The sequence below is a fragment of the Trichosurus vulpecula genome, chromosome 4, assembly GCF_011100635.1.
Source record: "Trichosurus vulpecula isolate mTriVul1 chromosome 4, mTriVul1.pri, whole genome shotgun sequence".
Classification (NCBI taxonomy): Eukaryota; Metazoa; Chordata; class Mammalia; order Diprotodontia; family Phalangeridae; genus Trichosurus; species Trichosurus vulpecula.
The window spans coordinates 408,590,330-408,611,095 of record NC_050576.1 but is presented as its reverse complement, the minus strand read 5'-3'; the positions used below and the strand labels follow the sequence as shown (position 1 = coordinate 408,611,095).

Genomic DNA, 20,766 nt, shown 5'->3' with positions numbered 1-20,766 from the left:
AGCCTCAAGGGCCTTGGTCACTATGGCCCAAGTGATGCAGCCAAGCCTTCTTAGGTGCTTGAAGTGCCTCCCAGCTAAAAGAAGGAAAAATGATAGCCTTACCTTGGGATTAGAGGGGGTCCAATTCAGAGACTCTGCTTGACATGGAAGGGCAGAGAAGGTGTCAGAGCCAGAAACTCTGCCTATCCAGGGATGCCAAAAACTGTTGTCTTTTCATGATGTGTTGTGGTGGAACTGTCTCAAACAATTAAGAGTCAGACCACTGCTATTCCAAGTATAGGCATTTATTGAGATTGAAGCCTCTCATCGAGCAAGCTAAGTTCTAAGAGGAACCAGTAAATTGAGAGAAAGCAAGATGGATTTTTATGAGGTAAAGATGCAATTATGTAACAGAAATTATGAATATTAAAAAGGCAGAAGGGCTTTGTGAAAGAATTAGGTAATAGGGGAGGGACCTCAGCCACAGTGGAACTGTGCATGTGATTACCCACAATGCACACCGAAAAACCTATCGGGGAGTATGTATGTATAATAATGATATTGATAAACCTCTCCCTGTCATAAGTTCACTCTATGTCCGTTCTTTACTATTACTGAGCAGATGCCTCTTTAGGGAAAGTACTTTTCATGGTTTTGGGGTCCATATCCTGCTTGGGCATCCTGGTGGTGCTGTTTTGTGATTGGCTGAGTATTGTGGTCCTATCTGAGACTAGATGGATGTGGTTGTGGTTGTGGTTGAGTGCATGGACATACCTGCTGTTTCTGTGGGAAATATAGGGGCAGCAGCCGACTAGAGGCAGTGACTGGGATCCCATCACATGGACATGCCTGCTGTTTCTGTGAGAAATATGAGTTCATGGACACACCTGTTGTTTTAGTGAGCACTGGGGCACATATGAAGAAGTCAGGATATTGAGTTAAGGGGGTGTGGCTAAATAGGGGTAGTGTGCCTGCTGTTCAGTGAGGCCTATGAGGAAGTTAGAATATCTGGGCTGGGAGCAGTTTTATTAGGATTCCATCAATATACTCTTTCTTCCTCTCACAACTGCTCTCCCTGAACAATTCATATTTGCCATTGCTCCAGCAAGATTTGTATCAGTCTATTCCTTTTTGTCCCCAGTAAGCATGCATTTAACTTAACTGACCATAATTCCCTTCCCTAATAACCTCTTTCCTTTGGGCATTGTGTTTTTATTAGAATGTAAGCTGCTTGAGGTTGATGACGACTTTGATTTGGTATTTCTATCTCTCATACATATCACAATGTTTGACACCATAGTAAGCACTTAATAAATGCATTTTAATTCATTCATTCTTTCACTCATTCAGTGATGTATTGGGGCCTATTCCATCCACAACTTCTGTTCTTACAGGCCAGACTGAGGATCTAGCTTCAGGTTCACATTACTAGAGCTCAAACTGACCCCCGTGCCCCACCCAGTGTATCATATACTGACAGCCAGTAAGAGTCCTGACTGGCTTTAAATCTATTTTGGGGAACATGTGCTGACTTTCCTGGCATGATTCTTCTCCTCTCCTCTATTATTTATAACCCATTTGCCAGATTTCATGTTAGATTTCCTGGCACAACTCTCTTCCCATCTCTTCAGTCATTTTTCCTTTCTATCACCCTCTAATAATTTTTGCTTGTCATTTTGTACAGTTCTAGACTGGGTAGATTAACTTATTTCTGTTTCTTTTAAGGTCTTTATCAATGATCTTTCTGGAACCCATTTCAGATAAAGTAATATGAGTTGTTTCAGAGAGCTAGACTTCTTTATGACCTTAAAGATCACCATCTTAACTGGGAACCCTCACTTTCCATTCACTAATTCCTTTAATTCAAACCTATTTCTTAAACCCTTTAACAAGCAAAGAAGCCTGGAGACCTGATTTCATGGAATTCACTGACAGGTAATGAGACTGTGTCTGATAAACTCATCTCACCAAGGCAGAAACAAATATCCTGAAACTAAGATGTAAAAAGAATTGGGAATGGGCAAAATGTTTTCTCACAACATCTTTTTTTTCTCTCTTATCATCTTTTGTATCTGTTTTATTTTGATATGACTTATAGAGCCACTAAATCATTCACTGCTACCTTAGAAACTATCTCAGTAGTTGGGATTCGTTTTAGAGCAGCATCATCTTTATCAAACACCTCTTTATTGCTTCTAAGATAAAAGAGAAACACCTCTGATTGGCTTGCTGGCAGTGGGGCTTCTATCCACCTTGCCAGTTTCATTGTACATCGCTCCCATTTTTACAATCTATGGTCCAGTCAACAGTCAATCTATGGTCTTATAAAAGTACCTCATATATGGCACTTTATCTTTAGTCTCCAGGTCTTTGCACCAACCACTTTCCCATGCTGGGAAAGCACTCTCATCCTGCTTTTCCCCCAACTCATAGAATCTTTTTCCTTTAAACATCATGCCAATTATATGAAGTCTATACGAAGACCTTCCTAATTCCCCCCAACTACTAATGCTCTTTTTTTTAAACAACCTCCGATTTATTCTATATTATTATATATTTATCTATAATATCTATATTATATTATGCTGCATTATGTGTTTGTCCCAAGGTCTTCTTCTCTTCCCCTTCTTCTGTTTCACTTGATGATCTCATCAGTTGCAATGAATTCAATTATTATATTTGTGTAGATGATATTTTAATCTATTTATCTAGCCCTTATTTATCTCCTGACCTCTAGTCTCATGTATCCAATTGCCTACTGAATGTCTTGAACTGGCTATCCCATAGACATCTTAAACCAACAAGTTCAAAACTAATTATCTTTCACCCTGAACCCTCTCCTTCTTAACTTCCATATTGTTGCTGAGGGCAACAGCATCCTCCCAGTCACTGGTGTTCACAATTGAAGTTTCACCCTTGACTCCTCTTCTCTCTCACTCCACCTTCAAAATAATCTTTTGCCACGTCTTTTGTATGCTACTTTTTAAACATTTCCCTCATATGCTTCCTTCTCTGCTCTAACACTTCCACTACATTAGTTTCAGGTTTTCATGTCCTCAAAATGTGACAATTGCAATAGACTTCTGATTGGTCTACCTGCCTCAAGTCTCTTTGTACTCAAACTCATCCTCTACTAAGCTATCAAAATCATGTTCTTAAAGCATAGATTTGAGCATGTTAACTCTATTCAATAAATTCAGTGTCTTTCTATTACATTCAACATCAAATATAAAATCCCCTATATGATTTTAAAACCCTTCAAAACCTTTCCCCCTCTCATCTTTCTAGTCTTTTTCCACTTTACTCTTTCCTTGTACTCCATAAAAGAGTGACATTGGCCTTCTTGCTAATCCTTGAAGGAGGTACTCTATCTCCTGACTTTAGCTATTTTCACTGAATTTCTCCCATGCCTGGAATGCTTTCCCTTCTTGTCTCTTCTTCCTTTCTTCCCTGGCTAACTTCAAGTCCAGCTAAAATCCCATCATCTAAAGGCTTTCCTAGTCCCCATTGGATTTTAGTGCCTCCCCTCCCAGACTATCTCCAATTTATCCCATGTCTACCTTGTTTGTACCTAGTTGTTTGCATATCACCTGCCTCCCCTTTAGAATGTGACCCCTTAAGTGTAGGGACTATTTTCACCTTTCTTTTTGTTCTCATCCCCGTAGTACCATGCTGGTCACATAGTAAATTGTTTTTTTGTTTTTTTGTTTGATTGTTTTATTTAATATGTTTAGTTTTCTGCATTGATTTTCACAAGAGTTTGAATTACAAATTTTCTCCCCATTTCTACCCTCCTCCGCACTCCAAGATGGCGTATATTCTGGTTGCCCTATTCCCTAATCAGCCCTCTCTTCTGTCACCCCACTCCCCTTCCATCCCCTTTTCCCTTCCTTTCTTGTAGGGCAAGATAAATTTCTACACCCCATTGCCTGTGTATCTTATTTCCTAGTTGCATGAAAAACTTTTCTTTTTTTTGTTTCTGAACATCTGTTTTTAAAACTTTGAGTTTCAAATTCTCTCCGCTCTTCCTTTCCCACCTACCCTCCCTAAGAAGTCAAGCAATTCAACACAGGCCACATGATTATCATTATGTATAACCCTTCCACAATACTCATGTGAAAGACTAACTATACTTTGCTCCTTCCTAACCTATCCCCCTTTATTGAATTTTCTCCTTGACCCTGTCCCCTTTCGAAAGTGTTTGTTTTTGATTACCTCCACCCCCATTTACCCTCCCTTCTATCATCCCCCCTTTTTTTATCTTCTTCCTCCTTTTTTCCTGTGGGGTAAGGTACCCAATTGAGTGTGTATGGTATTCCCTCCTCAGGTCAAATCTGATGACAGCTAGATTCACTCATTCACCCTCACCTGCCTTCTCTTCTCTTCCTACAGGACTGCTTTTTCTTGCCACTTTTATGCGAGATAATTTACCCCATTCTATCTCTCCCCATCTCCCTCTCTCAATATATTCCTCTCTCATCCCTCAATTTTAATTTTATTTCTTTTAGATATCTTCCCTTCATCTTCAACTCACCCTGTGCCCTCTCTCTCTCTCTCTCTCTCTCTCTCTCTCTCTCTCTCTATATATATATATATATATATATATGTATATATATGTATATATATACACACATACATGTATACATACATACACACCCACATATACACATATATACATAAACACACACACATACACACACACATATATATATATATATATATATATATATATATATATATATGCATATTCCCTTCAGCTACCCTAATACTGAGGTCTCATGAATCATACACATCATCTTTCCATGTAGGAATATAAACAAAACAGTTCTACTTTAGTAAGTCCCTTGCAATTTCTTTTTCTTGTTCTTTTTCTTGATTACCTTTTCATGCTTCTCGATTCTTGTGTTTGGAAGTCAAATTTTCTATTCAGCTCTGGTCTTTTCACTGAGAAAGCTTGAAAGTCCTCTATTTCACTGAAAGTCCCTATTTTGCCTTGGAGCATGATACCCAGTTTTGCTGGGTAAGTGATTCTTGGTTTTAATCCCAGCTCCATTGACCTCTGGAATATCATATTCCAAGCCCTTCAATCTCTTAATGTAGAAGCTGCTAGATCTTGGATTATTCTCATTGTGTTTGCACAATACTCAAATTGTTTCTTTCTGGCTGCTTTCAGTATTTTCTCCTTGATCTGGGAGCTCTGGAATTTGGCAACAATATTCCTAGGGGATTTCTTTTTGGGATCTGTTTGAGGAGGCGATCTGTCGATTCTTTCAGTTTCTATTTTGCCCTGTGGCTCCAGAATATCAGGGCAGTTCTCCTTGATAATTTCTTGAAAGATGATATCTAGGCTCTTTTTTTGATCATAGCTTTCAGGTAGTCCAATAATTTTTAAATTATCTCTCCTGGATCTATTTTCTAGGTCAGTGGTTTTTCCAATGAGATATTTCACATTGTCTTCCATTTTTTCATTCCTTTGGTTCTGTTTTATAATATCTTGATTTCTCATCAAGTCACTAGCTGCCACTTGCTCCAATCTAATTTTTAAGGTAGTGTTTTCTTCAGTGGTCTTTTGGACCTCCTTTTCCATTTGGCTAATTCTGCCTTTCAAGACATTCTTCTCATTGGCTTTTTGGAGCTCTTTTGCCATTTGAGTTAGTGTATTTTTTAAGGTGTTGTTTTCTTCAGTGTATTTTTCAGTATTTTTTTGGGTCTCCTTTAGCAAGTCATTGACTTGTTTTTCATGGTTTTCTCACATCCTTCTCATTTCTTTTCCCAATTTTTCCTGTACTTCTCTAACTTGCTTTTCCAAATCCTTTTTGAGCTCTTCCATGGCCTGAGACTAGTTCATGATTTTCTTGGAGCCTTTTGATGTAGGCTTTTTGACTTTGTTGACTTCTTCTGGCTGTATGTTTTGATCTTCTTTGTCAACAAAGAAAGATTCCAAAGTCTGAGACTGAATCTGGGTGCATTTTTGCTGCCTGGCCATATTCCCAGCCAACTAACTTGACCCTTGAGTTTTTCAGCAGGGTACGACTGCTTGTAGAGTTTAGAAAACTATGTTCCAAGCTTGGGGGGATGAGCCAGCTCTGGCACACCAGCAATCCTCCTTCCCCAACAACCCCCAACCTGGACTGGACTTAGATCTTCAGCAGGCTCTTCACTCCTGCTCTGATCTGCCACTTAATTCCTACCACCAGGTGTGCCTAGGGCAGGAAGCAACTGCAGCTCTAATTCTGTAGCTGTCCCACCTTCTCTGCCCCTGGGGCAGTGGCCGAACCATGAACTCCTTCTAATCCCACAGATTTTCCCACTAACCTTCTCTGTTTTCTTTGGTGTTTGTGGGTTGAGAAGTCTGGTAACTGCTGCAGCTCACTGATTCAGGGCACTAGGGCATGCTCTACCTGGTTCCTGGTCTGTTTGGTCCATGCCGCCCATGCTGGACTCTGCTCCGCTCCGCTCTCTCTGCTCCCAGCTCCATGCGGGAGACCATGCAGGCTGTCCTGGGCTGGAGCCCTGCTTCCCTCTGCTATTTTGTGGGTTCTGCAGTTCTAGAATTGGTTCAGAGCCATTTTTTATAGGTTTTTGGAGAGACTCAGCGGGGAACTCATGCTAGTCCCTGCTTTCCAGCTGCCGTCTTGCCTCCGTCCCCATAAATTGTTAATAAATGTTTGTTGATTGATTGATATACTTACATAAACACATTATACATATTTTTTCCATGTAATTTTCCCCTACAGAGCTTACTTAGGCTACCTTAGAGCAGGGGCTATTCCATTTTTTGTCATTGAATGAATGAATGAATGAATGAGAAAGTCCGTAGGCTAGATCTTTCAGGGAACTTGAAGAACTATCAGCCTTTATTATTTACCAGGTGACTATGCTGTCCATAATGCAAGGCATTGCTATCTGCTCTGGAAATAAATTCCTTCCATTAGTCTGGCATAATACCGTAAGAACCAATAGGGTTTTCCATTTGCCATGAACGTATGCCCACCTATATTTGTTGTTCCCTCCAATAAAATTGTGAGTTCCTTGAGAGTAGACTTTGTTACACTTTTCTATTTTTATACCTAGAAATTCGCACAGTGCTTGAAACATAGTGGAAAGGTGTGCTAGATTTGACATCAGAGGAGCTAAGTTCTCAGGTCTGATTCTTACTAGCTCTGTGACCTTGGGAAAGTCACAACCTCTTTGCCCCTCTTTTACCTGTAAAATGAGTATGTTGGACTAACTGGTCCCTAATATCTTTAAATCTATGGTCCTATGATAGCAAATATGTTACGTTTTTATTCATTCATTTATAGTGCTAGGCACATAATAGCTATTTAAATGCTTATCAATTGATTGATAGTAACTTGCATTTTCTTATATTTTATCTTTTCAAGTGGTTTTCTCATGGTCCTGTGACATAGGCAAGATAGAAATAATCTAGTGAAGTATTAACTCCTGAAGGGAAGCGAATGTTTCATTGTGTCATTGTGTTTCTATCCCCATACCTAAAAGAGTGCCTGACATAAAAGTACTTGAATAAATGTTCACTGAATTGAATCACTACCCCATGTTATAGGTATATAGAGGCAAGGTCATAAACGTTGACTTCTAATTTATGTTGTATGTAGCTTTTTCCACATAGTTGTTTGCATGTTGTGAGTTCCTTCAAGGCAGGGACTGCCATACCATATTCTTTGTTTCCCCTGTGCTTAGCACAGTGCGGGCACATAGTAGGTGCTTAATAAATGTTTATTGATTTATTAAAGAACTGAATTTTCCAAGGTCACTTAGGAAGTGCTAGCAGGACTCAAGCAAAGTGCCCTGGAGGTTCTTGTTACTGTGCTCTTTCCACAGCCCTCTGGTGAGAAATGTCAAAATAGGTGGAGGTTATATATTAAAAAGAAAAAAAAAGAAGGAAGTGCATTGAGCCATCACAAGAATTTGTTTGTCATCAATAGATTTATTTCTCATCTTTAATTTGAATGCATTGGAGGGAGGTTAATGCCAAGCACATTTACAGGTAAGTGTTTTACAGCTTAGCCTTGAAATTATGATGACAAAATGAAGAGTAAAAGTAGGGAAAAAGGAGAAAGTAGATGAAGAGTAAAAGTAGGGAAAAAGGAGAAAGTAGATGAAGAGTAAAACGAGGGTAAAGGCAATTAAATAATGCCACTATAATTCACTGAGTGATTTTAAATTATCTTTTCACAAAATTGCCAAATAAAACAGAGAAAAAGAATACAAACACAACAAAGCAATAAACATCTAAATATTATTCCATTTCTAAATTTTATTTTGGGCACAGTTACATATTTAGAGTGTTATTTGAAATCAGCAGACATTTTTAAAATTTCCATCCAGTTTAATTGATTTTGCTTCTTCTTCATGTATTCATAATTTTAATGGCTCCCTATTCTTGGCATCAGTGTCTATAGGAGTAATTTATATAAAATAAGTAAAAATGAAGAGTTCCAACTTAGAATTTTCCATTTTTGTTTTTCATTAAGAAAAGTATATGGTATTTCATAATATGATATTTGTAGTTGTAATGTTCTGAAATAGTTATTTTTCAGATAAATTTGCATAATGTTTAAAATGTATTTCTCTGTTGATATTATATATGTATTCTTATATTAATCAACATCTAACATTTATATAGCACTTTAAATGGGCAAAGTATACTGCATATGTTATCTTATTTGATCCTCGGAATAATCCCATGATGAGTAGGTATGATATATATGTGTATACATGTGTACATTATTATATGTCTATAACATATATGCCATATATAAAACATTTATTTACATGCTAAATTATATATGTATATTTATCATTTTTAAGTAAAAATCTTTAGAAGTGACCTGGCTTAGGGCCGTAAGTCACTCCATAAAGATGAGCAATTAATAGAAAGAAGAATTTTTAAAATTTTAATTAGCATCTTTTATAGAGTAACATTCTTTCCATAAGTCATGATCTTAATTTAAATCTGACAACGAACTACACAATTCACCAAAAAATAACATTTCTTGGGTTCTTGTTCTGTGCAATGTGTTGTTCTACATCCTCCATATACAACAATGAAAAACATGATAATCTGTGCACTCTAAAAATTTTTACTCTAATAACACATCCAGGAAACAATGCCTCATGGAAACACAAACTGATAGGAAGTGGGAAATACAAACTGACAGGGAATCACATAGATGCATACATACAGGGATCTTGAACTAGGCTGAAATACATACACCCAGTTCCTGGACACCTCCCTCACCTCCAGCAAAGACAGACACGTCATAGGACAGAGATGAAGGAAGAATGAAGTACTGTTTTTCAGTTGCACATCCCTTGGCAGCATTGACCCACCTGATGGAGGATTTCCTAGTAAAGACCAATTTATTTATTCTTATGAGGGGCTCACACAGGGGAGTACTATAAATTGCAAACATTATATGGAGGCCCTCCAAACAAAGGACTGTAGGTGATGTTTGAGATGGGCTTGAGTTGCTTATTAATGCTGAGTAAGAACTCAACCCAAGTTAGTGCTGTATTTCTGTAAGATTATGAGAAACTAGAAGCTCTACATAAAGAGAAGTGGAGTTTCCCTAGCCAAATTCGGTTCTTTGAAGTTTTTGTAAGCTCAAAGTATATTTAATGCTTTGTCCTGGTATGAAAGTTGAGGACCCTTTTGGGGAATGTCATAAGCCACATTCTGATGTTCCCAATTAGTCAGTCAACAAACAATTTAAAGCATAAACTATGTGCTAAGTGCTAGATCCGCAGGATTCTGTTTGGAGATATAAACCAGAAACTTTGAAAGATAACCCTGAAGTGAATCTAACCCCTTAGTGTTAGAGCCAAAGGATCACTATAATCTATATGCTAATTGAACTCGGTAGTACAGAAATGTCAACTGTCTGGCAGAGTACTTTCTCTGCCAGAGAATTACATAATCCTGGAGATACATAATGTTGTGTTGTGTGCCCTCTTCTCAACAAGAAAGAACAATAGGTACAAGCTGTTTCAGTGGAATGATAGGCCAACTTTCCCTAAGACCCATTTATGGGACTCAGATGAGGGCCATAGTTCAGATTTGCTCTTCCAGGCTGGGGCCATTTGCCTCATTTTCCTTGGTAGGTCTCTTCCCTATTTCCTGATGAACTTCCTTTCTCTTCTTAAGTATTGGGGACAGCATAAAGTGTGCAGTCCTCTCTCCAAGTTCAGTTGTGTGTATCTCTCTGAATCTCCATTGGACTGTTTCTCTACACTGCTTTGTTTCTCTGACTCTGCATCAGTCTAGGTTTCCATCTGGATCTGCTTCTTGATGGACAAATAGATTCCCTGAAGCGCTACATGGATGTGTGAGGAATCAAATCTAGCTCGTGTCTGACCTTGCCCTCACTTTTTACTTTTTTCAGGCTCTCCTCTCTGAGTCTGACCTCCCTTTGAAAGCTCAGACCCAAGTATAGCTCAGAAACGTGAATTAATCCATGAACTTGAAACAATGATGCAATGAGGACAAAATACAAAGAAAAAAAAACTTCTTATGTTGTCCAGTGAATTCACACCTTGTCAAAAGATAGAAAAGATAGAAGGGTATAATCTGATTCTTCCTGGGACAGGTCTGAGCACTCCTTCTTTATGTACAATAGTTATCTATTATCTATTATCTACAATAGTTACCCATCCTATCTTCCTAAATAGACTAGTAAGCACTTAATAAGAGTTCTTGAATTTAATTGATGTGACAAAAATGAAATGTCAAGCAGAAGTTCCTAAAGAATATTATATTTTACATGCTTTGGTGGATGTATGCTTTTATTGATAGGTATAAATCACAGCCTTTCCATGTCTGTCCATCTAGTTCAACTCTTATTGTCCTTCTAGAACTCCTCCATAGGGAGTACATCCAACCTTCTGGCATCTCTAAATCTTTTGATATTTCATGAATGTCATGGGACTGTCAATTGGATCTCCCTGGTTTTCATTAACAGCCCACCCCTTTTTATAATCACAAATCTTCCTGATGTCATTCTTTTTTCCCCCTTTCTTTGGCAAAATTATTCTTTGGTAATATGTCATGGTCTGTGGATGGCCATTATGTGTCTCTCCATTATCTTTTGGATATACACATCTAATGAGTATACATAATGTATGTATATGCACACATATACATATACACATATGTTTATATATATTTATACACACTGGGTATATAGTAAATACACTGTGTGTATAATGCATATATATGCATATATATGCATATATACTAGTTGCATAGCATGCACGAATACATATATGTATACATATATCATCATCATCGTCATCATATGATCATTTACATAGTACTTTAAGGTTTTTAAAGTGCTTCACAAATACTATCTTAGATTTCTCCTCACAGCAACCCTAGGAAGTAGGTCTTGTTACTATCCCTATTTTGCCGATAAGGAAACTGAAACAAACAGAGGTTAATTGACTTGCCCAGAATCATAGAACTATTATCTCATGCTGGATTTGAAGTTAAGTTCTCGATGCCAGATCCAGTGCTCGATCAACTCAGGCTAGGAACCCCTTCACGAGTTTTCCATTGGCATTTTATATCATTCTAAACAACTGGCTTCATATTCTTTTTGTTGGGGGGTGGATAATTAAACACAAATCTTTTGAGTGGTTACACATCTCATTTAGGAGACTATACGGGTATTCCCAGGCTTGATGCTCTCAGGACAGAGTCTTCTGCTTAAAAAAGAGGATGTGTAGCACCTCATTATCTCTAAAGAATTCTTTTTTTCATTTGGCTTTTATGCTGGAAATCTCCTATAACCATAGAATATGTCTTTGCCAAGCACATTATCCCTCCCCTTCCCCATTTTAGGTCTCATTAAAGTTAATAATCAAGGAATTGCCCAATTGTTTTTTCTCTTAGTACATCTTACAAAGAATCTTGTATGATCTTGACATATGTAGCACTTCTTCTGGGCCACCTTCTCTTACCTTACTTGCATGTACAAGTCGTATTTCCAATAGGGCAACCACTTTCCAGCTCCAGGAACTTTGCTGGTCCACATTCCTGAAGCTCTAGATCATAAGTCCTCATCAGTGTGCTTACCTTTAACAGTCAGACAGTAGAGGCAATTAGCTCAAAACAAATCATTTACTGAAGCGGCATCACAAGAAAAAAGTGCCTTCAAAATCTTTTCCCTGTATGCCTGAGATTCTGCAATAGTGACATGTAACATAAATGGGAAAAGTAGACAGATTAATAAGCCAGTATGATAATAATGAAGAATATAATCAAATCACACATGTGGGCAAGAAAATTCAAACTTTCTACTCTTTAGGACACTGATGGATGTCATTCCTTTTCTTGAGAGTCCTCATGCTATTATCCTAGGAACTAAGTGGCACAGCAGATATAGCACTGGGCCTGGAGTTAGGAAGACCTGAGTTCAGATCTGACCTCAGATAATCACTAGCTGTTTAACTCTGGTCAAGTCACTTAACCTCTATTTGCCTCAGTTTCTTCATCTATAGAAAGGAGTTAATAATATTACCTGCCTCCCAAGTTTGCTATACAGATCAAATGAGAACATAATTGCAAAAGCACTTAGCACAGTGCCTGGCTTATGTTAAGCACTATATAAATGTTAGCATTTATTATAAGTGTGATGATGATGATGTGTTTTTGCTAAGCAGATCAGTCAGGGGCCTCCCTGTACAGTTTCCTCTTTGCAATATAACCCTTGATATCTAGGCCTGGTTCTCTTCTTGATTCACAGAGGTCTTCAAAGCTATCTTCAAAGACTCTCACCTAGTAGGGAGGGTGCCTTGCAATTTAAAGGGCCAACAGGGACATGGATGATGTCTGGTCCTGCACTTACTAACTGCCCTCCAATACCATCAATTTTGATCAATGAACTTCTCACCTTATAAGGGGATTATATCCTTTTCTTTACACTGAATTTAAGACCTCAGCATTTCATTGGCCCTTCTGTAATTTCATTGACTGGAAAAGGAGTGAGAATCAATTGATCAGTGGTATCTTGATCAACTCAGTTTGAAACTACTACACACAAGAAACACTTTTACAAAAAGAGCCTTATAAATGTTAATTAATATAATATAAATACATAAAAATGAGTTTAGGTAATTAAAATTATTATTGTGGATTTCAGCTTTTTGAAGCAACACTCTTCTAAAGGAACAACCTTGGAATTGATAATATATTTTTCCTTTTTGCGTACTATAAGAAACTTCTGAGAGAGTTCCTGTAGAAACAGATGATTGATGCAGCTGTATTTATAGTTATAACTATCTATATGTATGTATTTATATACAAATACATTACAATAAATATAACAATATTTATTTTGTATGTATATGCATCTATAAATAATATACACATATAATATACAATATTATGTGTTATCCTAATATATAATGTATTATACACACAGGTGAATGAGTATATAAGATATAGGTACATATGTAAACTAAAAGATTATGAACAGTCTTCCTGAAACTTATATAGTACAAGGGGGAATGAATTTTCTTAGGTAGCACAAACCTGGTATCTAACCTTCTTACATCAAAGGAAGATTTTTTGGCCAATGCTAGTCATGGGAATTAGTTTGAGTAACCCAGAATGCAAAACTTCAAAACTCTGGTCTTATAGAGAAAGAAACATGCTTCTTGTAGAAATAAGAGGATTGCTGAAAGGCAATAAAGAATGATAGCCACAAGATGGAATAACACGTACTTTGTTTTCTGCCACCATAGTCACTTCTTTTATAATGTGTATTTCAAAAATGTGAATTTGTTACAACGTGATTAACAAGTTAGAGAACAGTTTGAGCATAACATGAATTTCAAGTTTGCTTCTGCCTAATTTCTTCCCTAAGAAATAGCAAATAAAATTCAGAAAACTGAATCACTTTGCAATAACTCCCAGGCTCCAACCATTACTATAACCACTTCTACAAGTAAATTTCAGGTCTTTGTCAAGGTAAAGTTCCATATTTATTGTACATCTTCTGCTGCAGTGGGAGCTGTGATCTAGAAGGATTGGTGCCAACCTTCCTACCCTCACTGTACCTGTTCCAATATGACCTAAGCTACAAGACCCAGAGCCTGGCAGCTTGCTTTTGCAGGCCAGACTGCAGTCTTAGCCCATGGACACAGCCTCTACATATTATAGTAGTTATATATTTCTTAACGTTAATATACAAAAAGCTGTGGTACAATGTTTACCTAATTTTTTGTATCATTGATGAAGTTTTTTAGCATTCTGCCCCTTGCCCCATTTTACCCATAAGCTTTCTGTTTTATACTGCAAGATTTTGCATAGCATGGTGATTTGGGGGGAACACATAAGTTGCATTGTACCAGAACTAACTGCACCATCACTGATTCATGCTGTGTCTGACTGATGAAAAAGGATTTGTTTATCCAGAAGCCCCAGAGTATGTTTGCCTTCTGGAAAGAGTTTATGTGCTGCTGAGAGTACTTTATGTGCTCCGTATATGTTTCTGGGCTCCTGTGATTCTTTTATGCCTTCTTAATTTCCTGTGGGTTGAAAGAAAGGTTTCTATATGGTATGCCTTTTTTTTTAAACTTTAGGATTACAAGATTACAAATCCAGAGTAGTCGATGAACTTAGAGGCCATCTAGCCCAACTCACTCAATTTACAAGTGAGGAAACTGAGACCTAAAATGTTAAGTGATTGGCCCAAGATATTATAGGTAGTGTTTCTCAATCTTGAGTGCTTCTATCTGAGTTGAGGATTCCATTTTTCACAATTGTGCAAATCTGGACAAAAGTATATTTGAGTAAACTTTGTATAGGAATATAATGAACCAAAGAAAAACTAACCTGAGCTCAGTCAGCCTAGAGCTTGAGAGACTCAGTATCATTGGTTGCACATTGATTTGTGCATTTCTATTCCCCTCCTCCACTCCGATATAAAATACTTGAGGGCACGGGCATTTTTAAAAAATTTTGTATCCTCAACGGACCATAGTCCTTGGCACCTAGTAATGTGTTTAATAAATAATTGCTGAGTTGAATAGAATTAAATATTCAGAACAACCTTTTGAGGTAAGGAGGACATGTTGTGCTAATTTTCATAGAATCCTAGAATCTCTGAGTTGGTGGGGTCCTCAGAGTCCATTTAGTCCAAAATGCCTATATACCCCTTCTATAACATCCAATTCAAATTCTCATAAGCAAAGGGAAACACCCTAGAAGCTGAGGCAACCTATCCACTCTGGGAATCTCTAATTAGTAGGCAGTTTTTCTTTATAATTGAGTTATCTTCTTCTTTGAAATGTTAGCCTCTGGGGTGAGGTAGAAGAGTTCTAATATTTCTTCCATGTGTCAGACCTTCATAAATTTAAAGATAGCTATCATGTACTCCCCTAAGTAATCTTTTCTCCAGAGAATCCCATGTTCCTCATATACTATTTTATATCTGGTTTAGAACTTTTCAAAAAAGATCTCTGAGAAGATGAAAGGGTAAAGTAGGTTTCTTATTGATCATCATGACCAGGGAGATGAGACTCAAGCTCTGAAACACTTAGATATCTATAATGAGCAGTTAGAATGGAGATTGGCTGCAGATATCAAAAGTAGTATTCAAGCAGCAATGAAAAGTTTATCTGCATAGATGAATCAAACCCCCTCCAACTGGAACCAGAGAGAAACTTTACCAGTGCCTTCCCAATTAGAACTAATTATCTTGTAAATGACCTCTTTTCTCAAAATACTCTGGGGAAAAGAGGAGCAAAATTTTACCTATTCAGGAATGTAGTTCATTTTTTTTTTCTGTTTCCTTACTATATATTTCTGTACTGATCAAATATTTTATTGTCTTGATGCTATTTCTTACAACACAGTATTCTGTATTAGCATGTGGAGCAACTGAATATCTTGATCTGAGATGATTTTAGACATTTATTTCACTAGATGTGGGCCTAGCCAGTTAGGAAAATTATCGTTACTATCCTCCATGATTTGCACCAAGGCTTGTGAGGAACTAGAATTGACTAGATCTCTTCTTCCCCTAAGCTACATATGTATTGTGAACATTCATAATTCTACATATCTGGCTGATTTTCTACCTGAAATTTCTGGTATCCCAATCTTATTTTTTCCACTGAGTGATTTATTAGGAGGCTTTCTTTTCCCAGAAAATAAATCACTTTTTATATGTGGCTCAAAGCTTACCAAGGGATGATGAGAAAACCCTTATTCTTCCATCAAGGAAGCTTTGTTTCATTTCCTTCTTTTCAACTGGGTCACTGGCCTAAAGTCTGTAAAAATGAAAAATTTTTCTTCTATTGTATTGGATGAACTTAAAAAAAAATCTGTCTGTAAGTTCCTTGAATTAGCAAACAACAGTATTTGTCCATGGGTTTTTGTTACTGTTTTGTTTCATTTTATTTTTAACTCAGTATTCTATTCACTGAATACAAGGCATCCCAAAACTCTAAATGCAGTTTTCAACTTTAATATTCTAATATTTAATATCAACTTTAATTCTCTAGTAGCTGAAAATTACACTAAGATTTTTGGAATACCCCATATTAGATCTTTTACATATGGTGATTAATGGACTTGTTATTAATGATGATATTATTAATAAGCTGTTATTCAGCCATTTCCAACTCTTCATGACCACAAGGACCATACAGAGCATTTCAATACTGTCCATTGGGTTTTTTTTTGCAAAGAAACTGGCAAGGTTTAACATTTTTCTTTTCTAGCATATTAAGGCACTTCTATGATTGTTGTTCAGTCTTTTATCCATTGTATCTGACTCTTTATGACCCCATTTGGGATTTTCTTGGCAAAAATACTGGAGTGGTTTGCCATTTTCTTCTCCAGCTCATTTTATAGGTGAGGAGACTGAGGCAAACAGGTTAAGTGACTTGCCCAAGGTCACACAGCTAGAAAGTGTCTGATGCCAGATTTGAACTCAGATCTTCCTGAGTCCAGGCCCAGAGCCCTATCTACTGAGCCACCCAGCTGCCTCCAATAAGTTGTAGTATAAAACAAATTAATCTCAGAGTAAATTTAATTTAGATTTTCTTTCTAAATAGATCTCTTAGTTTCATTCAAATTAAAATACTAATTTTTCTACGAGACAATTAAAATTAATTTTATTCTTCCCAGGGTTTAAATTTTTTTAAAAAACTTTTAAAGTAATTTTGTTTTAACTTTTGAGAGCTGTACTTTTTCCTTTTTTTTTTTTAAAGAACAGAATCCTATCTAGTCCAGGTGTTTTCTGTGATAAAGTGTTTGATTTCTTATGCTTTTATCTATAATGACTAACAAAGAACTCTTAGGAAAAGGACTTATCTATCTACATCTTTTGTGACCTTCTAGAAAATTCCCTAAATTAAATTTCCTCTATTGATTTCTCTTCCATGTTTAAAGTGAAACATTAACACAAAATTTTGGTCTAAACTATTTCAAATTACAGGATATAAGAATCTGGGTGTGGTAACTATCAGCATGTAAATCCTATGCTTCAAAGATGTTTTCTAAGTCTTATGCTGCTAAAGATGATTTTTTTTTTCTGAATGTGCCAGAATTGATGAAAGAAATTATAAATGATTGTACCCTACACCAGAAGAAAATTCATGTTGGGAGATTGGAAGATTTATTATCTTTTCCCATACTTAAGAGTCGGGTCTGAGTTTTAAGGCTATCTCCTAAGAAAATGATTAGTTTAACTAGAATGTTGCTCTGCTTGGAACAGGACTAAATGGGAGGAGTTCTCAATCAATACCCCAGGATATCATTACTCATATATTTTTGTTAAATAGACAAAGACCAATTCTTTATCTTCAAAATATATATATTTTAAAGCACACCTTTCAAAAATATGCTCACAAACCTATTCCTGAAATCACAATGTTGAGAAATAGTTTACAAACTTCAACTCTTAAAATAGGACTTTTCCAACAAAATTAAAGTAAGTACTTACTTTGTATTGTATACTGGGATGTATGATCACACACATTCAGCATCTGGGACAAACCAAATGAATAGTGGTTTGCTTTTCTCTGCCTTCCTTCAGCCTTTGAAGCAGCTCCTGCCTTAAAGAAGATGCTAGGGCAAAATCCATATTAATTATTGCTTTATTGAATTTTGATTGCAAGTGGTATTTATGTTTTTTAAAGTTTATTTCTTTCCTCACACCTCACATAGGACTCAATAGCTTTTTTTCATATTTTCATATGTGCAAGTTATGTACACATGTGGGTACATACATACTTTGATTTATTTGATTTAGAGAACTCCCGACGGGGAAAGTTGTTAGGTCAAAGCACAATGGTAACTTTTAAAAAAATTTATACAACTTAGTGCAAATTGAAGCATAATACATTTCTTGGGCATTTCTAATGTGGGACCTTATTTTACTTGTCTATACATATTTGTGATTTTTTTTCTTTCTTGGTTAATCATGATGAGAAGTGGGAAAGTAAGTAGAATTGATTTTAAAAAAAGAAATCTATAATCATAGACAATTGCTTGAGGGCATTTAGAGATTAAGGATGTTGCCCATAGTTACAAAACCAAATATGTCTCAGAAGTGAGAGGAGCCCTAATAAGCCCAGTTCTTTCTGATAGCTAGGCTAGTTCTCATTCCTCTACACAATCTTGCCTTTTATGCTTTTCATGCTACATATTATATACATGATCTGTCTTTATATCATACTACATGTTATGATAGCATGTAATAGTAATTAAGGTGGGACTTTTTGCTGTTCTCTTAAGTGCCTTTAATGATTCTGGCCTTTGTTTGAATGAGGCAGATAAAGTGGGATCTTTTTGTCTTGGAGTACTTCTCAGCACTGAGATAACTGGGAGTCATTGATTTGTACATGATGTGATACTGGGGATGGGGAACTTTCCCACACCCAACCTGGGTGAGGTCAGAGCCCTCAGGGCTCTGAACAGGATATAATTGAGGAGAGTTTGGTATTTGACTTTTGGGGCACACTCATGGAAGGAATGTTGAGACTCTGGGCAAACTTCAAACTGCCCCCAGCTTTGTAACCCAGACCCATTGGTTCTTCTCTGGTAACTATGGGTTGTGATTTGAATCAGACAAGGTCTGTCTGTTGATGTTTGTAATTTCTGTTTGTATTTGCCTTGAAGTTCAGGGGGCTGATCTTTTCCCCTGACCTAAGTGAATGATATATGTATGTTTGATTAAACTGAGATTCTTAACCCCTTAAAGTTACTTTCCTTAGTAAGGCAGATTAAAGAACCTGTATTGGCAGCTTTCTGTGTGCTGGTTGTTGGTGGGTCTTACACCCCTATAGCAGCTGCTAGCAGATTGTTGCAACATAGCACTATACCACTTTTTTGGTATCATACAAAGTCTTATACTATTATCATTAAATGTAGTATATTGTATCATGATAAAGTGGGAAAAGTGCTAGATTTGGAGTCAGAGGGAGTGAGTTCAAATCCTCTGAGCCCTTAACTACTTATGGTAAAAGATACTTAATTGAGCAAGGCATTACTCTTTGAACCTCAGTTTTCTCATCTATAAAATACCTAGATGATACCTAAGGGCTTTTGGCAGCCCTACATTTATGACCTCACGATGGCATACTATCATATATTACATCTAGTAGATTATGAATTTCATTAGGATAGAGTCCCTTGTTTCTTTATATCTCCCTCACTGCTTAATATGCTGTTTTGCACATAGTAAGTGTTTAACTAGTAATTGTTGGATGAATGAAGGAATACAGTTCTTTCCCTTAGCAAAAGTGGCTGCTAGGCAGCACTATAATGCTCATGTAAGAGCAGATGAGCTTTCCCCTTTTCATGTAAGGAAAGTGTGAAGTGCTATGGCCAGAGGATGCTGGAGAGTTGGAAAGGCACAGTTTTTGTAAATCTGTAACAGTCTTCCTATCACTTTTTTGGTCAAGAGATCATTTTCCAAGGGAAAAGAATTATGATTGTTTTGAAATGGTGATAGATTTCTTCTACCCGTCACTGAGGCAGCTTTCCCTGGCACCGAGCACCTGAGAAGGAGACTGCAAGGAGTGCAGGAACATATAGTACTTGAGCTTCTCAACCAATTGTTTAAATGAAAGTGTTTAAATAAAAACCCTGGGGTAGTGCCCAGAGACCAGCATTCAACATCAGTTTCCAAACTTGATTTAAAAAAAATTCTGAAATGCAAGCGTAATTCTAGCAATTGAACATCTTGTAGAGGAATTTTGATATATTTTTATGTTGATACGAAACTCAACATTAGATATTTATTTATTTGTTCTCTTCTAGGTACTCAGCTTTCCACCAGTTGGTGGTAGTTTCAGCGGCAGTCTGAAAGTTTCAGCCACTACATTCTCAAGCCCAATATCTCCTATTGTTCTCTTTGTGAGTAACACAACGGCAAACATTTCATGCGAACTTCCCAAAAACGAGAATGTGAAAAATTATTGGATTGAACTTTGGCAGGTAGGTGCCCAAGTTTTCCTTTTTTTCCATTTCTAAAAAAGAAGAGAAAGAAATCATCTAAAATGCTGGAATTTCTGTTAATAATGTTCTGCAGACACAGTAACTCTACCCAAACATCCCTACTTTCCCCTTTCTATAATAAATGGTAGACACTGACAACTCAGGAACACGAAGGGAAGGAAGAGAGCAGAGTGAGGATTCCAAAATGGTAATAGCATGAAAATCATGTTCGAACTGAAGGAAAGAGGATTAAGACCCAGATGAGGCCAGTACTCTCCACCTAGACGTTACTCAGATATTATAAGATG

General features: G+C 36.9%; 1 protein-coding gene across 1 annotated transcript in view; it reads left to right on the top strand.

The window, feature by feature from the left end:
• The window catches only part of LOC118847339 (proto-oncogene tyrosine-protein kinase ROS-like), a 188,439-nt gene that overhangs the window by 34,383 nt on the left and 133,290 nt on the right, over positions 1-20,766 (top strand). Inside the window, exon 3 of the mRNA XM_036755808.1 lies at positions 20,282-20,458. Within this exon, the coding sequence (XP_036611703.1) occupies positions 20,282-20,458 (177 nt within the window). The remainder of the gene's footprint in view (positions 1-20,281; positions 20,459-20,766) is intronic.